Source organism: Stomoxys calcitrans, chromosome 2 (assembly GCF_963082655.1).
Source record: "Stomoxys calcitrans chromosome 2, idStoCalc2.1, whole genome shotgun sequence".
Classification (NCBI taxonomy): Eukaryota; Metazoa; Arthropoda; class Insecta; order Diptera; family Muscidae; genus Stomoxys; species Stomoxys calcitrans.
Window position 1 is genome coordinate 200,942,653 of NC_081553.1, and position 22,257 is coordinate 200,964,909.

At 39.5% G+C, this 22,257-nt stretch overlaps 1 protein-coding gene across 3 annotated transcripts in view; it reads left to right on the forward strand.

Moving 5' to 3' along the window:
* The window catches only part of LOC106083275 (serine-rich adhesin for platelets), a 111,353-nt gene that overhangs the window by 18,921 nt on the left and 70,175 nt on the right, over positions 1-22,257 (forward strand). The window contains exon 2 of one of the 3 annotated variants that reach the window (XM_059362774.1): positions 5,174-5,513. In XM_059362774.1, coding sequence (XP_059218757.1) covers positions 5,447-5,513 — 67 coding nt within the window. In that variant the 5' untranslated portion in view covers positions 5,174-5,446. Of the gene's footprint in view, positions 1-5,011; positions 5,514-22,257 lie in introns of those variants that run through there. The other 2 variants (XM_013246190.2, XM_059362773.1) reach the window with 2 other exon arrangements.

Consider the following 22,257-nt stretch of genomic DNA (forward strand, 5'->3'; position numbering starts at 1 on the left):
GCAATAACAACGGCAGAAGCCAACGTTGTGACGTGAAACAATTTGTACTTCAGAAACACTTTGCAAAGGTGAAATCCTTTTCGCATAGCCACTCAACATAAATTCGCAATTCCGTTTTTTTTTGCTTCTACGTTTTTTTTCTGTATTCCTTTTGCCGGCAAACAAAAGAATGCAAAAACCATCTGTTGTTGACAGAGTGTGGAAAATGTTAAAGAAAATTTTTTTTTTTTTTTTTTTTTTTTTTTTTTTTTTTTTAAGCAAATTTATTGAATAGGTATCATGCTTAAAGTAATACTACAACTAGTCTCTAATTACAAAGTGACTAACTAGTAGTTTTGATGCAGACGTACTAAAAAATAATTGGGTAATTAGATTAACCTAATACAAAATATTTGAATTAAGATAATTTATTTCTATTACGTAATATGCTATCTATCTTCTATCCTGTGAAGCGTGTTAACAAATCATGGGGTTTGAATCGTTGCAGTCTTCTGAATTGATTCGAATAATCGAGCAGCTTTAGGGCCTCAGGGTTAGTATGTTGCTGGAGCCGCATTGCATGTTTCTGAGCATGGTTAGAGATTTCCTCTTTTACAGTTTTCATTTTAAGATCTCGATGTAAGTCACTATTTCGGACAAACCATGGTGCATTGACAGCTGATCTCATTGCTTTATTTTGGAACCTTTGTATTTTTTCTATATTACTGTTTGAAGCACATCCCCAAAGTTGTATGCCATATTGCCACAGAGGTTTTAGCGTCTGTTTGTAGATCAGAAGTTTGTTGTCCGTTGATAAGACTGAGTTTCTTCCAATTAGCCAGCTTAAGTTACGGTATTTTATATCTAGCTCATCCCTCTTTTTATTAATATGATCTTTCCATGTTAACTTTGAATCTAGGGTAAATCCTAAGTACTTTGCGGAGTTTGCTACTGGTATTTGCTCAGAGTTTAAGTATAATGGTGTATTTCTAGTGTGTACCTTGGAAAAATCCACGTGAACTGATTTATTACTATTTAGTTTTAGTCCCCACTCTTTGGTCCAATTAGATATATTGTTTAAGGCAGATTGCAAGCAAGTTATTGATTCTTTTGAGCTTGAACCTGAAGACATCAAGACCGTATCATCAGCAAAAGTTCCTATGAAACAGTTTTCGTTTAGAGGCATATCATAAGTATAGATAAGATATAAAATAGGGCCTAGGATACTGCCCTGTGGGACTCCTGAGAGTATGGGGTGCAGTTCGGAATATTCATTTTCGTACCGTACCCTGTAGTATCGATCTCTCAGATACGATGTGAGGATATCGCTATAATTTTCAGGAAGCAGCATTCTGAGTTTGTTTATAAGTCCATTATGCCAGACGCCGTCAAACGCTTGAGAGATATCTAAAAATACAGCTGAACAAACCTTCTTATTTTCGAATGCCTTTTCAATGGTATCGGTAACTCTGTGAACCTGTTCAATAGTAGAGTGCTTCTTTCGGAATCCAAATTGGTGATTGGGTATTATATGCCTTGTCGAGACAATTGACTCCAGCCTTTTGCAGAAAAGCTTTTCGAAAAGTTTTCCAATTACCGGAAGAAGAGATATTGGTCTGTATGATTTGGGGTCATGCGGATTTTTCCCTGGCTTTTGTACCATCACTATTTCGGCAACTTTCCAACAGGTTGGTATGTATTTATGTGTTAAAACAGCATTCATAATAGTCGTTAATCTAACAAAGCCATGGTAAGGTAATTGTTTTAAGACATCTCCTTTTATAAGATCGAATCCTCCAGACTTTTTGTTTTTTAATTGTTGCACTGCATTCCATACTTCTTTAATTGTAATTTTTTCAAACGGTTCAAAGGAAGTATCTCGATAAGAATTATTGTTATTGTTGGTAATTATTGGTGACGGATTTGAAAAGGTAGATCTTAAAACGTGGGCGAATGTATTTGCTTTTTCGATATCGCTTTTTGCCCATTGGCCGTTATGATTTAAAATTGCAACTTTTTGTTGTGTTGGTCTATGTTTATTCTTTGCAGCTTTCCATAGGGAGTAATTAGAATAGATGGTTGGATTTAAATTTGCCAAGTAATTGTGAAAGGTTTGATTGTTGTGTTTTTTTGTCAATCTGCTCAGGTTTTTTGTAGCACAGTTTAACCTTCTTTTGTCCCGTGGCGATCGTGTTATTTGCCATTTTTTCCTTAATTTTCTTTTCTCTTTTATTTTATTTAAAATATATTGGGGGTATGCCGTTGCACCTTGGGGGATAATTACCTTCGGTGTACTATTCCAAGCAGCTAATTGAATTATTTTTGTGAAAACGTCTACTTCTTCTTCGATGTCTTCCTTGCTATTAATGGGTGAATGCTTAACTGAGTTCGTAATGAGATGTTTAAAATAGTCCCAGTCTGTATACTTATTAGTTAAGACGGCGCAGGATTGTTTAACATTAGGTTGGCTCGAATACGTCAGATAAATCGGAGAGTGATCAGAACTTAGTTCATGACCTTCTTCTATTATAAGTTTGGTTCGTTCGATTTTTCTAGTTACAAAAAAATCGATCACGTCAGGAATTTTCGAGATATCTGTGGGCCAATAAGTAGGTTTGCCAGTTGAAATTACTGCACAACCCGTATGCTGCAGTGCACGGTAGAGTTCTTTGCCCTTAGGCGTAGTTAGTCTAGAGCCCCACTGGATATTCTTCGCATTGAAGTCACCTCCCATCATAAACTTATGTTTGTGTGCGTTAATAAGTTCTTCATACTGTTTGGATTTTATGTTGTGCCTCGGTGGACTATATACAGATGTTATAGATAACGGAGATTTGTCTACTATAATTGTAACCGTTGTAGCTTGAAATTCCTGTGCACCTATCTTATTTTCGAGCCAATGCTCGATCGAGCTTTTAACAATGACCGCGCTCCCTCCTCTTGAGTTATTACTGGGGTGAACTGTGTGGTATATATCATAATTTTTTAACTTTAGGTAGGAGTCTTTGACAAAGTGTGTTTCGCTTATAAGACACACGTCGATATTTTTTTCTATTAATAAGAATTCTAATTCGTTTTTATGCCTCAGTAGACCGTTTGCATTCCATTGCATCACTTTTAACATTGATAACATTACGTTTGTATAAGTGTACCAAAGAAATTTTCTTCTAGTATGCTTAAACGCATGTCTAATGATTTATTGAAGGATTCAATGGCTTCTAATTTAGACAAGATTTTGCTAAGTGTGTTTTCGTAATTGGGCTTACTTGCGTTTGCTTGCTGTGTACTATTTAATTTCGTTGCTGCAGAGTATGATTGACTTGGACGTTGTTGTTGCGGTTGAATTCTTTGTGGAATTGATACTGTATTGGCGGAAGTGCACGGGATTGCTTGTGAGAGATTTTCGACTGGCTGAGGTTGCAGGGTTTTCTGTAATTTCTGTTTATGGTTGCGCAGTTTTTGTAGTTCTTTAGCTACGATACAGCCTCTATAGCTTGCCGGATGTTGCTCACCGCAGTTACAACATTTAGGAAGGAACACAGTAGGTTTTTCGCAGTTTTTTGTTTCATGTTTGCCGGCACATCTGGCACATCTAGGTTGTTTCGAGCAATAATTCTTCGTATGGTTGTAACCTTGACAGTTCTTACATTGTGGGATGTGTTTTGGTAATTTTATTGTTTCAATTTTAACAACAGTATTTAAAATATGTTTTATTTTATAAATACTATCTAAGTTTTCAGTAGGATCAAAACTTAGGATAAAAATATCTAGCGGATCTTTTGTGTAGAAGTGGGTCTTGTTGAAAGCATTCAAAATTTTGAAACCTTGAGCTTTCAAGTCCGAAATAATTTCGATGGGGTCGCATGAATGGTGTAGATTCTTTGCAATAACGCGAATAGGTCTTTCATGCTTATTTTCAAAGGAATGCCATGGAATATTAGCCTCATTGAGGGCTTTTGTGACTTCTCTGTAGTCATTGACTTCAAAGGTAGATATTTTTTGGGAGTGTTTGTTTATTTGCTTTGCAATGAAGCCTTTCACTGCTTTAGGTTTAATTATATTACGAAGTTCTCCGAAATTTTCGACAGCACTTACTATAATAGGTGGTGGGCGAAGTGGCCTTGTGGGGGGCCTTGGCTCGGCGGTTTCCGCATTCTCTGGTGTTTTAGCAGGCATCTCTTGGACTGCTGGTGTAGTAGAGACTTCATCGTCAGTTTGCTGTGTCAGGGTATTGGACCTTTTCTGGCTCTTCTTCTTTTTCTTGAGGATCCATTCAGTTTCCCTCGCTAATTCCTCCTCGTCCGTTAGGTACACGGTTGGCTGGACAACATTATTTTCGGCATGGACGCCTGTATTTTCGCTAGAATCTTCCATATTTATTACATCTTCATTGATAGAGAGGTTCTGGTTTGCTGTTTGAATTTCCGCAAACTGTGCTCTTAGGGATACATTTTCCTGGTGGAGTTGATTACAAACATTCTCCAGTGTTTTAACTTTTTCCAAGAGCTCTACATTAATTTGCTCGAGCTCTTTAAGTTTAGAAACTCTGAAACAGCTAATGCTATTTCTTGGAGTGGCGGAGGACGAAGTGTCCTCCATTTCCCCTATTACTTTCAAAATAACTGCCAAATACTTTGGTGGTTATATATGGCAATGCTGTTCATTGTATCATATGGTAAACTGTGATACGAACTTGGCAGCACTGTCGTTGCCCCTATTATGGGAGACACGAACAGATGATTTGTTTTGTGCTGAATATAATTGTCTGTCCCTGTTGTTTATCGTAAAAATATATATTTACTTTTGCCAATAGTTTTCTGTTTTGTGACAAAATGTTTTATATATTGTAAATTATTCACGACACACCAGGTGCACAACTTCACGTCCAGGTAATCACCCGCGGCGCGAACTAATTGTGATTGGGTGTTAAGTGATCTAACAATTCAGGTTTGTGGTAAAAAACTTGAAAAAAGCAGGAGCACGGTAAAACGAGTACGAACGTGAATAACACACACGGTCAACTGCGAAAGAAAATTTGACAAAAAAAAAATGGAAAATTCTGATCAAAAACATACAAACACCAACATCGACCAACGAAAAATAAAAATGTAAAACCGAAAGCCGGAAAAAATATGCAAATAACCGCATGCCAAGTGTTGTCATAATAAATGAAAAATGCAAATGTTTTAAATAGAATGGCAGAGCAAAAAAAAAAAAATCCTAAATAGTTTTTTTCTCTTCATCACCATGCAAGAATAAAGTTAATGAAAACAGTGTGAACAGGCAAAGTGTAAAGTGAAAAAAAACCATGCCCCAGCAAGGAACAACTCGTAGCTTGGCTCTAAAAATTGAATAAACTTATGATTGGAATAGTCATTAGTTTGGCTGAATTAAACCCAAAAAAATACAGTGAAGAATTCATTTGAGGCCATACGCAAGAGTCTGAGCAAAAAGGACACTATTCAACATGGATTTAGCCGTTTTGTTAATGTATATGTGGAATATACTGATTTTGGTGTCGTTGCACGTTCCGGGTGAGTATGAAATTAATTTTAACAATTGTTATCAGAAGCTAATTGTGAGTTTTTGATGGAAGCCACCGTGGCACAGAGGTTAGCATGTCCGCCTATGACGCCTAAGGCCTGGCATCAAATACCGGAGTGAACATCAAAAAAATTTTCACAGGTGGTTAGCCCCTTACTATATTTGTGAAGTCTCCTGCCATGTTGAAACTTCTCTAAGAAGTGGTGTCTCTATGCGGCACGCCGTTCGAAATCGTCCTTCGTTTTCTAATCTTAAATACCACATATTGGCATGGTCGAAAAATGTTTAACCTTTGCGGGGTGTTTTGGGGATGGGGTGGTGCCCTAAAAACATGGTCCCAAATTTGGATATCAAATTCGTATTCTACTCCCAAATACCGTTATTTGAGCCCCATTTTGCGATGGTCACTAAAAAATTGCTGCTTGTGGGGTATTTTGGGAAAGGGGTTGACCCCCAGAAAATTGGTCCCGAAAGTGGGTATCAATTCTTGCTCTACCCCCAATACCTTTGATTTAAGCTCCATATTGACATGGTCGGTAAATATGGCCGATTTAGGGGTGTTTTGGGGATCGGGGTGGTCCCCCAAACACTAAGCCCGGAAAATATATCAGCAACGTGCTCTATTCTCATATATCTATATATCATTTATTTGAACCCCATATTGCCATTGGCCTCAAAATTGGATATCAAATTCGTTTTCTAATCTCATTTAAACTCCTTATTGCAAAAGTCAGCAAATATTTCCGGTTTGGGGTATTGGCCCTAAAAACTATTGGGTTGCCCAAAAAGTAATTGCGGATTTTTCATATAGTCGGCGTTGACAAATTTTTTCACAGCTTGTGACTCTGTAATTGCATACTTTCTTCTGTCAGTTATCAGCTGTTAATTTTAGCTTGCTTTAGAAAAAAAGTGTAAAAAAAGTATATTCGATTAAAGTTCATTCTAAGTTTTATTAAAAATGCATTTACTTTCTTTTAAAAAATCCGCAATTACTTTTTGGGCAACCCATATAAATATTTAGTTCCACTCTCTTTACGACCCAAATTGTCTTGGTGAGCAAATGCATCCTATTTGGGGGTTGTTATGGTGGTGGGACGTCCCTTAGACAGTCGGTCGCTAATGTTGGTATCAGAATGAACGTTTACTCCCAAATACCTTTAATTTGAGCCCCCATATTTCCATGGGAGGCAAAAATGACCGGCTTGGGAGATGTTTTGGGGATGGGCGGCCACTCTGTGAGTTGGCCTTGAAAAGATATATCGGATTCGTGTTTCACTCTAAAAACCCTCTTATTTGAGCCTGATAGTGCAAAAGTCAGCAAATACTTACTATTTGTGTGGTGTTATGGGAGTGGGGTGGCCCCATAGACACTTTTCACGAATATTGATATCAGATTTGTGCTTTACTCCCAAAGACCTTTCATTTGAGCCCCATGTGGCTATGGGAGAGGCGGCCCCCCAAACACTTGGTCTCATATTTGGATATCAGATTCTAATTCTACACTCAAATACCTTTTATTTAAGCCCCATATACCCATGGTCAGTAAATAAGTCCTGTTTGGGGGGTATTTTGGGGAAGGGGTCCACACCCCCACAGTAACGTGGTCCCACATTTGGAAATCAGATTCGTATTCTACTCGCAAATACCTTTCATTAGAGTCCCATATTGCCATGGTCGGTAAATATGTCCGATTTAGGGGTGTTTTAAGGGTTGCGTGGTGTTGGGTGGTGTTGGGTGATGTTGTGGGGTGGGGTGGCCCCATAGACACTTTCCCCAAATATTGATATCAGATTCGTGCTTTACTCCCAAAGACCTTTCATTTGAGCCCCATGTGGCTATGGTCTTAAATTTGTCCCCTTTGGGGGAGGTTTTTGGGGGAGAGGCGGCCCCCCAAACACTTGGTCTCATATTTGGATATCAGATTCTAATTCTACACTCAAATACCTTTTATTTAAGCCCCATATTGTCATGGTCAGTAAATAAGTCCTGTTTGGGGGGTGTTTTGGGGCAGGGGTGGACCCCCAGAACCGTGGTCCCCCATTTGGATATCAGATTCATATTCTACTCGCAAATACCTTTCATTTGAATGCCATATTGCCATGGACGGTAAATATGTCCGATTTAGGGGTATTTTGGGGGTTAGGGTGGTCCCCCTAGCACTTGGTCTGACAATTGGATATCAGATACGTTTTCTTAGCCTAAATACCTTTCATTTGAGTCCCATATTGTCGTGATTGGTCTAAATGTATGTTTGGTTGGTTTTAGGGTGGGGCAGCCCCCCTAGGTACCCCATCCGAAATTTGTATACCAAATTTTTATTTTAAGGGTACTACACAAAATTTCGCTTAAATCACATCACTCATCTCCGAGATCTGGCGTTTCTGAAAATTAGGGTAAGGGGGAGGGTCTACCACCCCTCCCCCCAGATATCAAAAAATTTAGTACCCTATTTTCACCACGGAATCATTGTCCACCATCTGTGAAAATTTCAAGAAAATCTGTTCAACCGTTTCTGAGTTCTGAGTCTATAAGGAACACACAAACCTACAAACAAACAGGCAAACCTACAATCAAACACAACTTGATTTTTATATTGGGTTGCCCAAAAAGTAATTGCGGATTTTTTAAAAGAAAGTAAATGCATTTTTAATAAAACTTAGAATGAACTTTTATCAAATATATTTTTTTACACTTTTTTTCCAAAGCAAGCTAAAATTAACAGCTGATAACTGACAGAAGAAAGAATGCAATTACAGAGTCCGCAATTACTTTTTGGGCAACCATATATAAGATTCAATTTGTGTTTGTTTGTATGTTTGTTTGTCGATTTGTTTGTTTGTTCCGTATAGACTAACAAACGGCTGAACCGATTACCTTGAAATTTTCACAGATTGTGTAAGTTGGTCTGGAAGACCGGGGATATCGGGAGGGGAGCGGACCCTCCCCCTTACCCCAAAAGTACTACCCAAAAATAAAACTAAACCGATCGGGACAATATGGGATTCAAATGAAAGGTATTCAAGAGTAAAAAACGAATTTTATAATAAAAGTTGGGTCCAAGACCTGGGGGCCGCCCCAGTCCCAAAACTACTTAAAATAGGTTTATTTGACGATCATGATAATATGGGACTTAAATGAAAGGTATATGAGAGTAGATAACGGATATGGTCAGGAAGTAGGAATAGGCTTTATAATTTATTGATAATGGAAGGGGGCCGACCTTCACCGTTACCCCAAAAATACCACCCAAAATCAAAAGTGGACCAATAATGACAATATGGGTATCAATTTTTCATTTGAATGCGGAAGTAGATTACGAATCTGGCATACAAATTCAAGTCGAAGTGTAGGGGGTCACCCCACCCCCACAAAAACGCCCAAATGGTCCCATTATCCAATCATGGATATATGGGACTCGGTTTGTTTGTTCCGCATAGACCAAAAAACGGCAGAACCGATTTTCTCGAAATTTTCGCATATTGTGTAGGTTGGTCTGGAAGGAAACATAGGCTATGTATTTTTTCAATATCAGAAGGGGGACGGACCCTCCCCTTACGCCAAAAACACAAAAGAGCACCGATCGGGACAATATCAGTATCAAATGAAAGGTATTGGAGAGTAGAATGCGAATATGGTATTAAAATTTGAGTCAAAATACCCCTCGGGCCCCAACTACAAAACTCCCCATACAGACATATTCGACGTTCATTTGAGTAGGGGGCTCAAATGAAAGGTATTCGGGAGTAGATTGCGAACCTGGCATACAAAATCAGATCGAAAAATAGAGGTTCACACCACCCCTCAAAAACGCCATTAGACCCATTATGACTATATGATACTTGGCTGAACCAATTTTCTTAAAATTTTCATAGATTGTGTATGTTTGTCTGGAAGGAAACATAGGCTATATAATTTTCAGATATCGGGTGAAGACGGACCCTCCCCCCTTACCCCAAAAAAGCCACCCATATCTGAAAGTGGTCCGATGGTTACAATAAGGGTATCAAACGAATGGTATTGGAGACCAGAAAACGAATGTGGTTTTAAAATTTGGGTCCAAGTACCCAGCGGGACCCCCCAACTAGAAAACTCCTCTAAACAGATATCTTCGAAGTTCATGTCAATATGGGACTCAAATGAAAAGTATTAGGCAGTAGATTACAAATATGGCATAAAACATTAGGTCCAAGTAATGGAAGGTCGCTCATCCCCAAAATAGTCCCAAATGGGTATATTAGCCGACCATGGTTATATGGGACTCAAATGAAAGGTGTTAGAGAGTAGATTACGAATATGTCATTAAAATTTCCGTTCAAGTCTGGGTGGCGCTTTTCCTCCTTAAGATACGTCAAATGGGTTATTTGACCCATTATGACAATATGGGACTGAAATGAAAGGTATTTGAGAGTAGGAAACGAATTTGATATCCAATTTTGGAGCCAAGTGTTTTGGAGTACGCCCTAAAGCACCGCGTAAACTTAACTTAATTTGCATTGGGAATAACCAACGAATTTGATATATATTTTCAGTGCAAAGTGGCGGTGGCCGCCCCAGCCCAAAACACCCTCCAAACGGTTCATGTTTACCGGCCATGGCAATATGGGGCTTAAATTAAAGAGATTTGGAAGTGCAGCACGAATTTGATATCCATATTTTAGTTGAAATGTTTGAGGCGCCATTCCTCCCCTAATGAGAACATTACCCTAAGGAAGAACATTACCACCAGGAACCGAGAAGGGGCACATTCTCACACATCAATGAGTGCTTTCCGATTCAAGTTTAACTCTTTTTTTATAACCGAGTCCGAATGGCGTCCCGCAGTGCGACACCTCTTTGGGGAAAATTTTTTAAATGACCATGCCTGGCATTTTACCTCCCAAATGTAGCCAACATTGAGAGGGTATAAATACCGCTACGTCCGATGTTCTCTCCAGGATTCGATCGCGTTCAGCGTCATAGGCTACAATGGCACGAATTCACCTTGAATGCGGATTCAGGGCGAAGTGTCCCCACTTACCCCTAAAAAGATATTAGAGAGTTAAAGAAGACGCAGCGGAGCGGGCCCGATTCGGCTAGTAAGGTATACAGTAAAAATCTAAGACCACCTAACCATGTCCGTCCGTCTGTTTGTTGAAATTACGCCACAGTTTCTTAAAATTGAGATATTGAGCTGAAACTTTGCACACAATCTTTTTTTGTCCATAAGCAGATTAAGTTCGAAGATCGGACTATAGCCCCTCAAATAGACCGATCCGCTGATTTAGGGTCTTAGGCCATAAAAGCCACATTTATTATTCGATATTGCTGAAATTTAGGACAGTGCATTGTGTTAGGCCAGTCGACATCCTTCTTCAATTTGGCTCAGATTGGTCCAGATTTGTATATAGCTACCATATAGACCGATCCTCGATTTAAGTTATTGGGCCCCTAAAAAGTGCATTTATTAACCGATTTTGCCAAAATTTTAGACAGTGAGTTGTGTTGGGGCCTTCGATATCCTTCTTCAATTTGGGCCTGATCGGTCCAAATTTGGATATAGCTGCCATATAGACCGATTTCTCGATTTAAGGTTTTTGGCCCATAAAAGGCGCATTTATTGTCCGATGTCGCCGAAATTTGGGACAGTGTGTTGGGACCTTCAACATTTTTCTGCAATATGGCTTAGATCGATCCAGATTTGAATAAAGCTGCCATATGACCAATCTCTATGTCTCGATTTAAGGTTTTGGCCCCATAAAAGACGCATTTATTGTTTGATTTCACCGAAATTTAGGACAGTGAGTTGCGTTAGACCCTTCAACATCTCTCTTCAATTTGATCCAGATCGGTTCAGATTTGGATATATTGGGTTGCCCAAAAAGTAATTGCGGATTTTTTAAAAGAAAGTAAATGCATATTTAATAAAACTTAGAAAGTAACAGCTGATAACTGACAGAAGAAAGAATGCAATTACAGAGTCACAAGCTGTGAAAAAATTTGTCAACGCCGACTATATGAAAAATCCGCAATTACTTTTTGGGCAACCCAATAGCTGCCATATAGACCAATCGCTCGATTTAAAGTCTTGGCCCCATAAAAGGCACATTAATAATCCGATTTCGCTCAAATTTGACACAATGACTTATGTTAGGCTACTCGCCATCCGTGTCGTATATGGTTCAGATAGGTCTATATTTGGATATGGCTACCAAATAGACCAATATTTTGTTCAATGTCCGTGTCGAATTTGCTGCAAATCCGACCATAGCTCTCCGTATTCCAGATCGGACTATATTAAGATTTAGCTACCACATGGATTGATCTCCCGATTTAGAGTTTTGAGCCCATAAAGCGGGCTTTTATAACCTGATTTTGATGAACTTTGGAACAGTGGGTTGCATGGGGTCCTTTGACATCTGCACCCAATATGCATAAGATCGGACCATATTTGGATATAGCTGCCATATGAAATCATCTTCAGAATTAGGGTCTTAAGCAGTGATGCCAACAATTTGCCAGCAAAAAGGTTTACAAACATTTTAAAAATGGTAAAAAAGAGTGTAATTTTGTGTAAAAAAGAGTAAAAATGATTAGCTTAGTTTTTTTTCTTGGTACAAGCCGAAAATCCAAAAAAATTATAACAAATGTACGATTTGACTCATCGCAATCGAATGTTTTCGTCAGAATGCGTAGTTCAAATCACTGGTAGAACCTCGAAAAAGAAATTAATTTCGGTTGTCCCTTCATTTTCCTATCATTAGTGATGTATTCGGAGACCACCGTGGCGCAGAGGTAAGCACGTCCACCTATGAAGCCAAAACGCCTGGGTTCAAATCCCGTTGTGAACATCAGAAAAATTTTGGCTACATTTGTGAGGTATCCTGCCATGGTAGAACTTCTCTACCAAGTGGTTTCGCTATGCAGCACGGCGTTCGGACGCGGCATGAAAAGGAGGCCCCCTATCATTGAGCCTAAATTTTAATCGGACTGAACTCATTGATATGAATTGAATATACATGAAAATTTAGTGGTAGTGATGAATTTAGCCATATAAGGCTTTTCTACGAAGAATTGATGTTAAGCAGCACGCCGTTCGGATTAAGAAAAAAGTGGACCCTCGTCTTCTCACGGTCCGAATCTTATCTTCTATAGTGTTCCTTCCTCGCCTACGTCCTTAAAGGACGAAAGGCTTTGGATTAACTTCGTTTATTGACGACAGTCTTGGGGCATTCGAGGCCAAATTGTCTGTTCCCTCATTCCCCATTACTCCACTATGGCACCTAAACAATGGGGATCGTGCCATCTTCATCGAAGGCGTATATATCCTTCTTTCACTCTTCGTGACCTTACCGTCCTGGTTGTTATTGCCCTGATGGCCGGTTTACTGTCACATTTGACGTCCTTGCGATAGAAATATAACACCTCAAGCATTCCGTGATCGCCCGGATCGCCGCCTGCAGGAGCGTATTATGGTCAGGCAATCGAAAAAAATCTCAGTTTCTGGATTCTCAATGTTGACCCCCAGGCCCACTCTGACCTCCAACTTTCATCAGTTAGTGTAACAAGAACTTCCAAATGGCAATACCAGAGTGCCGTCAATCCCAGGTAGTGCCACAGGCAGCAGTGCTCAGGTATCCGATCCGAAACCTCTTCCATTCCTTTTAGGTCTTCTTCCAGGTCGCCTCGACTGAACCGCGAAGGTGTGACCTGCTCCTACCTCTTATCCATTTTTCAGTCGCCTTAAGTCTCAAAGCCTCTGTGGTTGCCTCACACTTAATTTAATAGTTCCCCTTTTCAATCTGTTCTTTAGTCATTACCCGATCGATTTTGATTCTTAAAAGAAAAACTTTGAACTTCCAATCCCTGATGCTAATGGTTATGGCAAATTGTGTTTCCTATTTATCCTTCCCTGCAATTTTCCATTGTTTGTACATGGAAATACAAACAAGAAGAGTAAAAAAAAAAACAAAGAAAAAAAACAAAAACAAAAAACGGTTCAAAGCACCGCAGAAGAAGTAATTCGAACGAAACTTGTTATGAATTTTGGCACAAAGTAAAATCGTAATTTCAACTTGAAAATAATCCTGGCAAAGTGAAAAGCGTTCGGAAAAATCTTGTTATTTCCAACTCTCAATGTTTACACTGCGCTTTTAAGCTGCAAAAGAACAACAAAACTTTCATTTCGAACAGCCAACCGGACGACGATGAGAAAGGACTGTACGGACAAATATGAGCTGTAAGCGGTTGTGGGGACACGAGGAGTCGCTGGAATGGCATCATGGGAGAATGTACACATAAATCTCTTCTCGGCAAGGGCCCCGAGAGTTGCAAGTAATGAAAGTATCGTAAAATAGTAACGACAATAAAATAAATGCACAACTTGTTACCAAGGAAAACACAAAGTTTTCCTCTTAAGACATTTTTAACTTAAGCCCCATTCCGGCTGCTGTTGTTTATATTTTTTTGATTTTCAGCTCAGCTCTGCGTAGCTTCGTTTGTTCCCACTTTCGTTCATTTATTCGCTCGAAATGGTTCGTTGGTGGTGATGATGTTTAAAATTTCTTTTCTTTTCCTTTCTGGTGATGGTGTGGTGAGGTTACTACTCCTTCTGGCTATACTCATTGCGACATTCATTGGTGCTATTTCTTCCTACATTGACGGCTTCTTTGTCCCATTTGTGGAAAGGAAACAGACAAACATAAGCAGTTACAACGTAATGCGACAAAACAACGAGCAAATGCTTAATCCTTATGAAGTGGCATCTTAAAAAAAGTCATAACATTATTTCGCTCGACAGTTTCTTGGCGTTTTTTGTTTTCTCCCCTCGCCTCGCCTCGCCGCCACCACATGCAGGGTTGTGTGCAAACATAACCTACTTTAATAATGGGTTGTATTGGGTAGAAAACAAACGAAAATAGTTGCAACTTTGTGTAAGAAATCATTTGCATTGAAAATTTAAAATTGGTTTCTAAAAAAAAATAATGCCATTTAATAAATAATTATTAAGGAAAGATAATAAGTCCGGTGCTGGACCGAACAAACTGACAATTGATTTATCTTTTTTGTAAACTCAAAATGGTTATGAGAGTGTTGTTGGAACAACTAAGTATTGACGAAAGTCGGGCAAAACCGATCTTTTCTATCTATGGTTCTGGAAACCATTTATGGTTCTGGAAACCATATATGGTTCTGAGTACCATCTATGGTTCGGTGAGCCATCTATGGCTCAAGAAACCATCTATGGTTGCAGGAACCATCTTTAGTTCTGGGAACCATCTATGGTTCTGGGAACCATCTATGGTTCTGGGAACCATCTATGGTTCTGGGAACCATCTATGGTTCTGGGAACCATCTATGGTTCTGGGAACCATCTATGGTTCTGGGAACCATCTATGGTTCTGGGAACCATCTATGGTTCTGGGAACCATCTATGGTTCTGGGAACCATCTATGGTTCTGGGAACCATCTATGGTTCTGGGAACCATCTATGGTTCTGGGAACCATCTATGGTTCTGGGAACCATCTATGGTTCTGGGAACCATCTATGGTTCTGGGAACCATCTATGGTTCTGGGAACCATCTATGGTTCTGGGAACCATCTATGGTTCTGGGTACCATCTATGGTTCTGGGAACCATCTATGGTTCTGGGAACCATATATGGTTCTGGGAACCATCTATGGTTCTGGGAACCATCTATGGTTCTGGGAACCATCTATGGTTCTGGGAACCATATATTGTTCTTGGCACCATCTATGGTTCTGAAAACCATCTATGGTTCTGGGCACCATCTATGGTTCTGGGAACCATCTATGGTTCTGGGAACCATCTATGGTTCTGGAAACCATCTATGGTTCTGGGCACCATCTATGGTTCTGGGAACCATCTATGGTTCTGGGAACCATCTATGGTTCTGGGAACCATCTATGGCTTAAAGGTTATTTTATTAGCTATTATATTTTTTTTGCAACACTGGTTTATACAGCTCATGCAAGTTTCTTATTTTGTTTTACTGTTAAACATCTTCAGTTAGGTCTATAATTCAACCATTAATCGTCTTACAAACGAACAACGCTTGCAAATTATTGACTTTTATTATCAAAATGCGTGCTCTGTTAAGAAAGTTCCTCGCGTGCTTCTTTCATTTTACTATGAAGCTAATTTTTGGCTCAACGGTTACGCTTACTTTACTTACTTTCTTTAATTGGCTACGACAGAATATTTGTTCCACTAGCCGAACGTAGAACAGCGTTCCAAGCGCCTCGATTTTCTGCACTCATTCTAAAATCTCTGACACCAAGTTTCGTGGTATCTCCCACAACTTGATCTTTCCATCGGGCTTTTGGTCTTCCCGGTTTGTGTGTACCACCATGTTTGCCTTCAAAAGACTTCTTTGCTGGAGCTTCTCCATCCATTCTGACAAAATGAACTAGCCAACCCAGCCGTTGTATTTTGATGCGTGTAACTATGCTATCGTCGTCATACAGCTCGTGGTTCATACGTCGCCTATATTCTCCGTTAACGCAAACTGGTCCATATATTTTATGAAGAATCTTTCTCTCAAATACTCCAAGCACTGCCTCATCTGCTTTCACAAGTACCGATGCTTCAGAACCATATAACAGCACGGGTAGTATCAGTGTCTTGTAAAGTGTAGTCTTCGTCAACAAAGAGATGACAGGTGTTGATTTGTCCTTCTCGGATCTTTTCCAGGATTTAACGCAGTGTGAATATCTGGTCTAGGGTTTATTTACCAGGTCTAAAGCCGCATTGATAGGGCCCAATTATCTCATTAACTTTAGGTTTTAATCTTTCACACAGTACGCTCGAGAGTATCTTGTATGCGATGGGGAGGAGACTTATTCCTCTGTAGTTGGCACATTCCGTCTTGTCTCTTTTCTTGTGTACGGGACATAGTATGCTGAGGTTCCAATCATCGGGTATGCTTTCTTCTAGCCAGATTGCGCAGATAAGCTGATGCATACGCCTTATCAGCGTGTCGCCACCGGTCTTAAATAGTTCAGCGGGTGACCCGTCTGCTCCTACTGCCTTGTTGTTCTTTAGTGGGGTCACTGCTACTTGGATCTCATTCTGACTAGGAGGTAAACATTCTATACCATCATCAGGGATTTGGTTCTGCGGTATCCTCTTCGCAGCCAACGTCGGATACTAGCAGTTGGGTAAAATGTTCTTTCCATATACTCAGCATGTTATCTGTGTCAGTTACCAGATTTCCTTCTTTGTCTCTGCAGGAGGATGTGCCTGCACTTAGGCCATCGGTTTGATGTTTAATTCTTTGGTAGTATTTCCGGACTTCATTCTGACTCCTGTACATCTCAATTCGCTCGCACTCACGTCCTTCCATTTCCTTTTTCTTTCGGCGGGATAGACGTTTCTCCCCTCTCCTTTGTACCCAATACCTTTCCTTCATCTGGCGCGTTGCTACTGATTGCGGGGATGCTCTATATGGCGCATTCTTGGCTTCAGTAGCATCTCGACATTCTTGGTCGTACCATGGGTTTCTTGGAGGAGGCTTCCGGTACCCAAGTACGTATTTCACGGCATTTTCTATGGAGTGGGCAATAGTTTGCCACTGCGCCATTATATCATCAGAAAAAGGAGAGCTTTCATCAAGCAGTTGGGTCAGTCGAGTGGAGTACGCCGCTGCCATTTGTTGTGTTTGCAGCTTTCCAATGTCCAGCTTTCGTGCAGTGTCAGATCGTACTTTCCTCGCCACGTTCAAACGGGTGCGAACCTTTGCTGAACGGATCGATTGTACATCTTCCATCTATTACAACGTGATCAATTTGGTTTCTCGTGTTTTGATCGGGTGACAGCCATGTGGCTTTGTGTACATTTTTATGTTGAAATCTGGTGCTACTAACTACCATGTTTTTTGCCGCGGCGAAATCTATCAGCCTCAACCCTTTACTGGACGTTATCTCGTGGAGGCTAAACTTTCCGGCTGTTGGACCAAAATTGTCTTCCTTCCCTATTTTCGCATTTAAATCTCCCAGGTCATATTCTCTCTCTAGGCGCTCGTAGAAATTACTCTTGGTCTGCTCGTCTTTGTCTTCCGTCGGGGCATGAGCACAAATAAGGCTGATGTTGAAGAATTTGGCTTTTATGCGGATTGTGGCTAGCCTCTCATCCACCAGACTAAAGCTGAAGACAAGGTGTTTCAGTCTCCAACTAACCACAAATCCACAACCAAATTCATGCCTCGTGTTATGGCAGCTATAGTATAGTTCGTCACCGTTTGGTGTTGTAGTGACGCTATTCCCAGTCCATCGCACTTCCTGTAAGGCGGTTATATCTGTCTTGCGCTTCTCTAATACATCCGCCAGCGCGTATACTGCCCCTTCTCTATTAAGAGTGCGGACATTCCAGGTGCAGATCCGCAAATCATGGTCCTTTTTTCGTTTGCGTGGGTCTTCAACATTGGGGGGGGGGGGGTCCGTTTTTACTATTCCTTTGTTTCTCATAGTAGTTCTCAGTTTTCCGGGGGCGGGTTACTGGCCCAGCGCCCCAACCGCTTGGGTTTTGTAGGATTTAGATATAGCTTTCATATATAACATGCATCCGATAAGGCTGTAGAAGCCACAGTTTTTATCCGATTTCTACAAAGTTAGCATGTGATGTTACATGTAACGTCTCAATAGGTGCGCAAATTTTCTTTACAATCGGTTCAGTTTTAGATATAGCTCCTATATATAACTTTTATCCGATATGGCCTTTTAAGACCTTGATTCTATTCAATATTTCAATAGGTATGCAAAATAAAAGTCTGACTAGATTTCATCATAGGTTCCCTGTATTGGAAGTAGTACGTATGGTACTGTGGTGTAGGGTATAATATAGTCGGCCCCGCCAGACTTTTGTCTTTCCTTATTGGTTTTTTATTTGAAAATCCTTACTATAGCTCTTAAAAAATCACCCTTTACATATGACAAAGTCAATGAAAGAACTTGTCACATGGGATCCATGGTGGAGGATATATAAGATTTGGCCTGGCTGAACTTAACGCGCTTTTCTTTGTTTTAGCCTAGAAACAAGGCTCATTGGAATGGGAAAAAACGATTCAGATTGGGATATAGCTCCAATATGTATGTTGGTCCAAAAATTGCTATAATGTGGCCAATTGTTAACCGATTCCCTCTAAATATGGTGGAATGGATTTTTCCCATTACTGCTGAATTTCGTAGTAATCAAACAAAGCTTAGCGCTCTCACCCAACGTTTAGGATTGTAAACTTCATTCACACAGACCAAAAGAGAAAATCATACACAAAATTCCTAGATTCCTGTTCCTGTCCAACATTAATTTTATTTTATTTTCATTTCTATGATAACAGCAAACCCATTGTTCTTTAGCGTAATAATAAATTATCTACTTTCATTTCACAACTTTAATATCCTTCCCATCACCCACCCAATACAAGTAGAGAGTAGAGTAGACAAGCAGAGTTAACAAGTGACAGCGAGGAAGATGGAGTGCTAAAGGTCCTTGATGTATTGTCTTTCATTTCACTAGTTATGGCCATAATTTTTGTGGCTGATAAGACTCTTTTAGAGCTTACTTTAATTATCTTATCTTTTGTTTCCCTGTTTTATTATTGGCCAATGGCAGAAATTAGTTTATTATGTATGCAGCACTACAAATTAGAGAATTAAGTATATAACGGCCTTAAATCCTAGAGTTTATTACCAAAAGTCGTTGTGCTAAGTCTACCTCGTTAGTATTCCACACGGTGTGATGCTTTGCAAACTTTTTTAAGTGTTTTCGACCTGGTCCCGTCGTTTCGGAGTTATTAAATGTTATTGTTGTTGTTAGTTTTACGAGTACCTTGCAAAATATGAACATGTTCCAGGTTAGTCAAATGACTGTTGAATATAAACTACATGTTAATGTTACCAAAAAAAAAACAGGGAGCTAATTATACCATGATGGCTAGAGGTTAAAGAGGACTTTCGTAAGAATTCCTATTGAAGCAATGCAAAGAGAGACGGAGAGAGCCACAGCGAGCCAATTTTTATTATTTTTATTTTCATATCAACTTTAGCATAGTCTGTGAAACAAAAATATAAAACTTTTAATGACACAAGTGTGGAGAACTAAGTGTGGGAACTAATCAAAATTTGTGGATTTCGTTGAAACAAATCTCATGAACAATTTATTCAACTTAATCTAGGATTACTTTTTATATTTATTCATATACCTGTCTGGATAAAATAAATTAAACAACTAAACTAATATTTTGAGCATAGGAGTTTGAGCAAAATTTCCCATGAACATTCTATAAACCCTGGAAAGTCATCCTTATTTTGTTTAATTTTTAATGTTTGGCGCGTCGTGGTTTTGACGAAGGATGACTGTCCAGGATTAAGGAACTGCATGGTTACTTCTCTCATATCAATGATTGCTGGTCGAATGAAGCTTTAGCTCAATAATGAGAGACCTTCTTACTATTTCGGAGCATTGTGCCGCATATCTACACCACTTTTTTTAGAAAAATTGGGGGAATACCTAAAAATTGTCGCATGCATTAGTGCAAATTTTTTCTGATATTTTCGGCAGGATTCGAACACATTCTCTAAGCATCACAGGCGCACCTGCTTCCAAGATTCTATTTCACGGAGAAGAATTGCCGCTAGTGGTTATATTATACCCTCCACCATAAGATGGGGGGTATACTAATTTCTTCATTCTGTTTGTAACTACTCGAAATATTCGTCTGAGACCCCATAAAGTATATATATTCTTGATCGTCGTGACATTTTATGTCGATCTACCCATGTCCGTCCGTCTGTCTGTCGAAAGCACGCTAACTTCCGAAGGAGTAAAGCTAGCCGCTTGAAATTTTGCACAAATACTTCTTATTAGTGTAGGTCGGTTGGTATTGTAAATGGGCCATATCGGTCCATGTTTTGATATAGCTGCCATATAAACCGATCTTGGGTCTTGACTTCTTGAGCCTCTAGAGTGCGCAATTCTTATCCGATTGGAATGAAATTTTGCACGACGTGTTTCGTTATGATATCCAACAACTGTGCCAAGTATAGTTCAAATCGGTCCATAACCTGATATAGCTGCCATATAAACCGATCTTGGGTCTTGACTTCTTGAGCCTCTAGCGTGCGCAATTCTTATCCGATCAGAATGAAATTTTGCACGACGTGTTTTGTTATTATATCCAACAATATATGGTTCAAATTGGCCCATAACCTGATATAGCTGCCATATAAACCGATCTTGGGTCTTGACTTCTTGAGCCTCTACAGTGCGCAATTCTTATCCGATTGGAATGGAATTTCGCACGACGTGTTTTGTTATGTTACCCAACAACTGTGCCAAGTATGGTTCAAATCGGTCCATAACCTGATATAGCTGTCATATAAACCGATCTTGGGTCTTGACTTCTTGAGACTCTAGAAGGCACAATCCTTATCCGATTTGAATGAGTTTTTGCACAAAGTATTTCGTCATGATATCCAACAACTGTTCCAAGTATGGTTGAAATCGGTCTATAACCTGATATAGTTGTCGTATAAACAGGTCTGGGGATTTGACTTCTTGAGCTTCTAGAGGCCGCAATTCCTATCCGATTTGGCTGAAATTTTGCATGACGTATTTCATTTTTATTTTCAACAACTGTGTCAAATAAGGTTCAAATCGGTTCATAACCTGATATAGCTGCCATATAAACCGATCTGGGATTTTGACTTCTTGACCCCTAGAGGTCGCAATTATTATTCGATATACCTGAAATTTTGTACGACGGATCTTCTCATGACCATCAACAAACGTGTTTATTGTGTTCTGAATCGGTCTATAGCCCGATACAGATCCCATATAAATCGTTCTCTCTATTTTACTTCGTGAGCCCCAATGGGCGCAATTCTTATACGAATTGGCTGAAATTTTACACAGGTCTCCAACATATAATTTAATTGTGGTTCGAACCGGACCATATCTTGATATCGTTTTAATAGCAGAGCAACTCTTTTCTTAATCCTTTTTATCCTAAGAAGAGATGCCGGGAAAACAACTCGACAAATGCGATCCATGGTGGAGGGTATATAAGATTCGGCCCGGCCGAACTTAGCACGCTTTTACTTGTTATATTTATTCATATACCTGTCTGGATAAAATAAATTAAACACCAAAACATATATTTTGAGCATAGGAGTTTGAGCAAAATTTCCCATGAACATTCTATAAAACCTGGAAAGTCATCCTTATTTTGTTTACTTTTTAATGTTTGGCGCATCGTCGTTTTGACGAAGGATGACTGTCCAGGATTAAGGAACAGCGTGGTTACTTCTCTCATATCAATGATTGCTGGCCGAATGAAGCTTAAGCTCAATAATGAGAGATCTTCTTACTATTTCAGAGCATTGTGTTGCATAGCTACACCACTTTTGTTTTTAGAAAATTGGGGGAATACCTAAAAATTGTCGTACACATTAGTGACATTTTTTTTATGATGTTCTCGCTAGGATTCGAACCTATTCTTTAAGCATCATAGGCGCACCTGCTTCCGCGATTCTATTTCACGGATCTCTTTTACCGGAGAAGAATTGCCGCTGGTGGTTCAATTTTAAATATGGTGGATGAGTTGAGAAAACGGTATGACATTTGGATTTATTGGGTTGCTCAAAAAGTAATTGCGGATTTTTCATATAGTCGGCGTTGACAAATTTTCTCAACGGCTCTGTAATTGCATTCTTTCTTCTGTCAGTTATCAGCTATTACTT